The sequence below is a fragment of the Anarrhichthys ocellatus genome, unplaced genomic scaffold (genome assembly GCF_004355925.1).
Source record: "Anarrhichthys ocellatus isolate YVR2014 unplaced genomic scaffold, GSC_Weel_1.0 scaffold15, whole genome shotgun sequence".
In the NCBI taxonomy this organism is placed as follows: domain Eukaryota; kingdom Metazoa; phylum Chordata; class Actinopteri; order Perciformes; family Anarhichadidae; genus Anarrhichthys; species Anarrhichthys ocellatus.
In genome coordinates, this window is record NW_022280045.1 from 1653165 (window position 1) to 1660434 (window position 7270).

General features: G+C 43.5%; 2 protein-coding genes across 4 annotated transcripts in view; one reads left to right on the top strand and one right to left on the bottom strand.

The window, feature by feature from the left end:
- Positions 1–477, bottom strand: part of hhatla (hedgehog acyltransferase like, a) — a 7515-nt gene extending 7038 nt beyond the window's left edge. For both annotated transcript variants that reach the window (XM_031854424.1, XM_031854423.1), the window contains exon 1: positions 312–477. The gene's annotated coding sequence lies outside the window, so the exon portion shown is untranslated. The remainder of the gene's footprint in view (positions 1–311) is intronic.
- A 1006-nt stretch (positions 478–1483) lies between these two features.
- LOC116387569 (CTD small phosphatase-like protein) overlaps positions 1484–7270 on the top strand; it is a 13339-nt gene continuing 7552 nt past the window's right edge. Inside the window, exon 1 of one of the 2 annotated variants that reach the window (XM_031854808.1) lies at positions 1484–2189. In XM_031854808.1, coding sequence (XP_031710668.1) covers positions 2114–2189 — 76 coding nt within the window. In that variant the 5' untranslated portion in view covers positions 1484–2113. The remainder of the gene's footprint in view (positions 2190–7270) is intronic. The other variant, XM_031854809.1, reaches the window with a different exon arrangement.

Here is a 7270-nt window from a genome sequence, read left to right on the forward strand (position 1 = left end):
TGTGTGTGTGTGTGTGTGTGTGTGTGTGTGTGTGTGTGTGTGTGTGTGTGTGTGTGTGTGTGCCAGGCTCATGTCGCGCACTCTGAGCTCAAGTTAAAAGAGTTGGACTAACAAGTCCTGTCCCTGCCAAGATGTTACTATGGCTAAGCAGGACTCCAGCAAAGCGTCCTGCATACAAACACAGGTTTACCGTTCCACTGCTCCAAGCATACAGAGCCGACAACACACAGGCCTCTCTGCATTGATTATTATATTCCTCTATTCAACCCTTTGTACCAATAAAACAGTTTTTTGTTGTTGTTATTACTAACCTTGTATCCGCTTCACACTGTCAAGATCGAGGCAGCGGTGTTTACAGCCAGACTCTTCAATATAGAGAATTATTGTGTTTTTAAAAAATAAAAGGGGGTGGCGGTGGTTACAGCAGGTTTTCTAATTCATCCGTCCTGTGGGGGGCTTGCCGCTGCCTGCGATCACCAGCCTCGGCAAGTCAGGATGTTGCGGACTCAACGACAGGAGGAGGAGGAGGCGGAGGAGGAGGAGGTGGAGGGGGATATATTTATCCTATACTGCACCGCAGTGAGGGGTGGTCCGCACCGAGCCCATAGGACCTTACAGGAGCGCAAAACACGCTGTGAGAAAGGGTTGATTAATAAAAGAGAGAGAGAGAGAAAGAGAGGAGGAAAGCATTTGCATCAATCAATAGCAGCATCTATAATATACCTGTATTCAAGACATGATCAGAGACACACCATAGAATACCTCTGATGATTCTCCAGTCAAATAATAATAATAGAGGATTAGACTTGAGAGGAAGGCATATGCAAGTAGACTGTAGCTTATGAAAAAATGACTTATGAACAATTAAAAACGCTGCCGCAAATGTATCATGCTCGTGGATAACCAGCGACAAAAGCAATTGCTCTTAAGTTTCTTTTGGTATTTCTTTAGGTCTATATTATATGTGCTGTTGGGTATCAGAATAGACTACCACGTTAAGGTCAGGACAATATCTAGTGGAGTTTTCTGATTTGTTTTTCATAGTTTTCCATTCAGTTTCCTATCATGAAGTGGTATCTCCAAATCCGAAACTGCGATTGCTTGAACAGAGTTGGGCAGGCACTGTAGCCTACCTACTGTATTGTATAATTATGAATGCAGGGTATCCTCGGAGCATTTTCCTACTTTAGACACTAGGTGGCGCTCTCGACATGTCAAAATTAGCCCCGCAGAACACACACCAAAGGGTTTGACATAAACGTCAACTAATTTACTTGGATTGTTAACCACTCTCGCTGTTGTTTGACATGAGAGCATGGTAAAGGTGTAGCTGAAGGTTTCACCACATCCCCCCTTACACAAAGTGTATTGTGTTTGAATGCATTGTTTTATTATAAAGAGCTGTAATTTGTTGGGTGAGACCAACAGTAATTACAGAGGAGAGGAGGCTTGAGAAAGCCGCGTCCATCCAGCTGCATGGGTTTGAGCAATGTAGTGCTGCGAGGCGGCCTGAGAGGATCCATCACAGAAACAAACCCCCTCCCACTCCGAGTGCCCCCGCTTCAGATGCAACTCCAAATACATAAAGCCTCCATGTTGCAAGGGGACTGTAGGGCCAGCGGATGAACAGTTTGCTTTAAAGTGTTAGCCAACTTCAGCAACGTGCTTTCGATACGTGTTTTTGGACGAGAGCGATCCTCCGACGGGCTTCCTAGTGTTTTCAACGTTGTTCCAGACGCGGCCTCACATTTTGGATGATCGGAGCTTCACAGCTAACTCAAGCTACTTGCTAACTATTTGGCGATTCAACGTCAGTGTTTTTTTGTGTTGTTTTTTTAAGCCACACACACTGTCGGTGTTGCCCAAAAAATACTCGTTTGCAGCGATGGTATTTTGCGGAGAGCTATAAATGACAGCCATCCACCGGCTTCCATCCACCACCGTGCTAGCTGGCTGGCTATCCCCGCAGCCCCAACACTTCTCCTCGGACGGGCGCCTGTCTTTGTGGGCTGGCTGGTCATCCTCATCTTAAACAGCTAGCTAGGAAACCAAGCAAGCGCGCTTGCTCGAATAACATTGTGGGGAAACTAAACAGGAATAACCACTCGTCTAAATGGACCACATGTCCATAATAACCCAAGTTTCCAACCCGAAGGATGAAGAAATACAATCCTTTAACCAGGAGAAAGGTAAGGAAAAGTCCATCAGCGGCAGCGAACTAATGCTAGCTGGCTAACTACTTTTCTCCTGACGTTAGCTTTTAGCTCGCGCTTGCTAGCTGCTTTAGTAGTTGAAGACACTGGTTGCCTGCTCGTGATAGTCAAATAAAACATGGAAACATAACGAGCATTATTTAACAAACTCTTAATAAGCAACAAGTTTATCCGAGTGGCCTCGTCCCGGGTAAGTTATTGAACTAGCTTAACGTCTGTTTGTTGCGCCTTCAACATGAAGAGCGCTCCGGTGACGTGAGGTTTAATCACATTAAGGCTGAATTAATGTTCATTATTTTGTGAAGCAGTAGTTGTCCACACAACATGTGAAGCCAAGTCTTCGCTTCTTAACATTTGTGTTGTCTACACTTTTTGTTCTCTGTGTTGGCCACATAACTGGACCTAATGATTGGATGATTCACTATGAATCACCAACACAAGAAGCCACAAAGTTCAAAGTGGTGTGGTCTGCATGGTTGCAAAAACAGTTTTTTTAGGGTAACGAATACACGCAGACAGAGGAGAACTTGGGTATCTGCTGTCAGTGATGTTGGTAAATGTCATTTGAACTAGCACATCATTTTCCTTAAAAAGAGACTTGTGATTTGGAAAAGCACTTGAGGGCTTTGGTGACCTCGTAGGATGCACAGATTTGTTCTACTAACGTTATCCGATTATCTGCTTTTGTCTGTTATTTACAGTGGAGCTGCCTTTATATCCGATGAAGGCTGTATCCTTCGTTGTCTGTTCCACTGCCAGTCAAGGTGGTGTTTTCTCATTTTATCTCCAGTAAAATAAAACATGTCTATCTTAGATGCCATCATCATTATTTTAATGTAAGTTAAACAATCACGTACGTATAGCTTAAGGAGATATCGGGGTTGTTCTCTGTGCCTTACTTTTCACTTACACTCCATCTGTCGTTTCTCTTTATTTATTTATCCATTTTCATGATTTGCATTGGAGGTCAAATCTCTCCATAGCTGCTAATGTCCATTCATGGGGGGGGGGGGGGGGCTCTGACACTTCCCGGGTCCCCCATGCCCAGGGGAGGTGTATCAGTATCACATCTCAAGCCTCACTTGTCAGACCATTAGTAATGTGAGAACTTAAGTCTTTCAAGCACAACAATGCATTTTCCTCTGAGGGTACAAATGTGTTCCTCTGTAACTACTATGGAATCTGTGTGGGTCACCTGAGATGATCTCTGCATATATGTTGGAGCAATAGGAGAATAGAGGATAAAGGCAGGGACTGACCCATGCAGTACGGATGTTAAGGTTCCACTGCAGTGATACACATTTACTAACGTCTTGATATTGTGTCTCGGTAAAGATTTTATCAAGATAGTTAGTTTGAAAGCTGTCAATGTATTTTTAAGGGCTTGTTGGTGTTTAATAAGTCACAGTTTGGTTGGTGGGAGTTTGTGTCATTGTGCTGGGAAAAAGTGACAGTGATAGGGTCACTGTGTAAGAGCAGTGCTGGAATCATTAGTCAATTAAGTGGTTAGTTCATCTGCTCATGGTTGAAAGGATCTATGGCTCCACAAATGGTTTGCACTTCCTGTCCCGTAAGTGGGCGTGGTCAGGACTTCTTCGCCTCCCCCATGTGTGTTGTGAACATCGTGTGGATATAAGCAGATTGGATCATATTTGCATAATATATTAATATTTTATTTTTCTTACATTAGATATTTACAAAGCTAACAGCCATATTTAGCTTTTACAAAAAACAAAGTTAATTTTGTTTGTCAGAAAAATGCCATTTTAGTGTCACAATGTTCGGAAGATGTGTAGCTTGGGAAAAACGGGTCCAATATTTACTTTGGTGACTACGGGGTGAAAGTCGAGTAAGAGGACGAAGTAGAGCAGTGATGCTGTTTTATTTTATTTTAAGGATGAGTCACACAGAATGCTTCCCTTGGGGCTGAGTCAAATATTAGCATGATTATAGAGATCGTATGGCAATGTGCTTCCTTCCACTCGTTCTGGACATCTTGAAAACCGGTTTCATTTGAGTGTAAGGGCCAAAGCTCTGACATAAAACTAACAAATAGAGAATACCGTTGTCCACTTTGTCACAACATGAATATACAGCAGGATTGTTAGCTTTACTTCCTGTGTTCATTATATAGCCAACCAATGAGTTGGCGGTCCCTTTGCAGTCGTTTAACATAGAGCCCATACCAGCAGCTGTCCGAGAGGAATTTTGACAGGTAGTCTTACATTGCTTGAACAGGCTCCAAGCTGGCTGGACAGAAATTGACCACCCTTGCTCCCAGTGTTCCTCCACTGGCTGTCTAACGACATGCGCCTGCCTCTCACACTGGTTAAATATAGACTCGTTGCCCCTTTGGCCAGAGCACCACTGACCTCGAGGCCAAGTATAACTACTTGCAAAGATGACAATGTTGTTTTTATTTGTTTGAATCAACAACTTCATTTTCTAAAGAAGCTAATAAGAGCACAAGTGGGTCTTTTTTTTTTCTTGTTGGGAGTTATGCGCTCGGACCTTAATGCATTTATGAGATGCAATTCATGATCCCGTCCTTCACCCTTAGGATAAATGCTCCTCTGCAGTCATCATGGCATCCAAGATGTTTCTGAGGATTGATTTATGTGTGGTGGTGTCCACAGAGCACGGCAGTCGTTCAATGACTGTCACTGTAATTTCCACCCGACAGGTTTCGTCAGATTCCAACCATATTAGGACTATGAGGTTCCCCATTAGTGATGTTTAGCCCCTTATAAATATTAAAGTCAGAGCTTATCACACGGTAGAGCTCAGGCCGACTGATAGCTGCTTGTGTTGTAGCCAGAGTGCGTTCACCAGCTTGTGAACATGTTGTGTTTTGAGATAATAAAAGTGGTTGCTGGTATTGCCGCCTAACTGTTGCCTTGTGTAGTCTGTAGATAATTGTACTCTGTTTTGACGTGTAACATTTTCCAGACGATAGATTAAACACTCCCACTGTCCTTATCATTCGCTCATGTGGGAGGCTTCACCACACAATTTTAAGATAGTTCAATTCTTTTTCTGTAGATTAAAGGCACTAGACTCTGTTAGATTAGCGTATTTACTGTTGACTTGCAGTATATACGCATGTGGAAAGTTAGTCTGCTAATGGGTATGTCGTGTTATTTAGACAAACCCACCTACAGTTGACCAAATACAAAGCTTTAAGATATCACTACATTGCTTACAGCACACAGTGATTCAGCTTTTCTTTATACAACGTGTCAACGATCAAAAACCCACCCATGAGTCTTAACATCCTCGCCTAGAGAGAGAAAGGAGGCTTTTTGTTAGTCAGAGCCACTAGAAGCTGTTGTGATACTCACTGATTAATGCGTTATAGTGTGTTTGGTATGTGGACAGCCTCGTGCTGGATATGCTCTACCTGAAAGACCTCGAGGGCAACATAACCAAGAGGAACAGCACGGGGAATATGTTGTTGTTGTTGTTGGGTAATAAATGCTTAATGTTTGTTGGTAATAAAACCTTGGAATGCGTTGTGGGAAAGATGTAAACAAAGTAGCTGAACTTTGACCTGTAACTTTGTGAATGAGCTTACTCTCTCATAATTACTACCCTCCGTCCGCCCCAGGTGAGCGCTGTGTTCTGCTCCGTGCATGACTCGGTAGTCCTTGGTTGTTTTCTGAGGGTCTTTGTGCGGAGGAATCAATACGGCGGCCGCATCGTAGTGATGAGTCACGGGAAGCTGACGACTGCCTCGCTGTCCCAGTTTCACAGTAATGCAGAGCTGAAATGACAAGGCAATGTCCACTTTCATGAAATAAGTTGTGTGAGCCTGATGCGGTTATTTTGTTTTAGATTCAAACCAAGCTTGCTGTTGATATGATCATCTAGGTCATTGTAGAGAACAATTTGGTTTCTTAAGCAAATCTCTAAATCAGTTCATTAGGTTGGTATTTGGTGGTTTGGTGCTTTCCAGTGGATTGGGTAAGAATGTGGCCTTCATGCTGTGGAAACATCGGGCAGGAGCTGGAAACTCTTCTGCATCATGTTTTACTCTTCTTCTCTGGTTGCATCTCCTTTTAGTTTACGTTTTGGACCCACTCAGACGATTGGATAGGGTTTTCCTGAGGGATTGTTCTTGCTTACATTACTTACAGAAGTCACCTGTCTCTTCATAGACCCAGTCAATGTCACTCTGCTCGCCAAAAGCTGTGAATGCAGCTAATTCTTTCATATTTTTTGGTGTAACGATAATATTATCAGCACTAGCCGGATACAGTTTCAGCCGTACTGCTCCATAATCACTGCTTGACTGAGCTATTCCATGAGCGTAGAGGTTTTAAGTTACTGAGAATAGTGACTGGATGTTTTAATGTTTCCTTGTTGATGGATGCATGTTGTACTACTAATTGTCTCTGGGTCGCTCACTAATAAGATATACTCTAAATACCCAGCACGGCCTGCCCTAAATTAAAAAGCAGTAATTAAGGAGGACAGTGATGGAGGTAAATGGCAAAGGGCTTCATGTAGCCGTGACATACTGCGGCTCCGTCAGTGTCTGATTCATTTCCTGCACTAATGAATACTTTTAGCTGTGGGATATAGAATTGCTGTACTCTTAGTGTGGTGACTCCACACATTATGCTTGTGATGTATAGGACTGTTTTTGTTGGAAAAAAAGATTTTGACAAAGCTGGATCGATGTAAAAATAGTTCTGGTATTTGTAAGCTGTGTGTGTTGTCCTGACTAATGCGCTGTGTACTAGTTATTTGATGTGTTTTTTTTCTCCAGGCTGAGTGTTTCCCGTGACAAATGTCTGTCGGGTATTTGTTTAAGGTCAGGAGCACAAAGTTGCACAATATCAAGATGCCAAAAGACATGACATAATGCTATTTGCTCCTCGCCGGTCTTCAGTTGCAAAAGCATTCAGGTTGTGTGAGCCGAGGGGTGGGGGGTGTGGGTGGGAGTTTGTGTGAGGGGGGGGAGTAATGGGTGTAGAGGAATGCAGCCTTGTATAGACTCTCTGGGGTCCGGGGTCCGAGGGCCTCCCTCCCCCCCCCCCCCCCCCCCCCCCCCC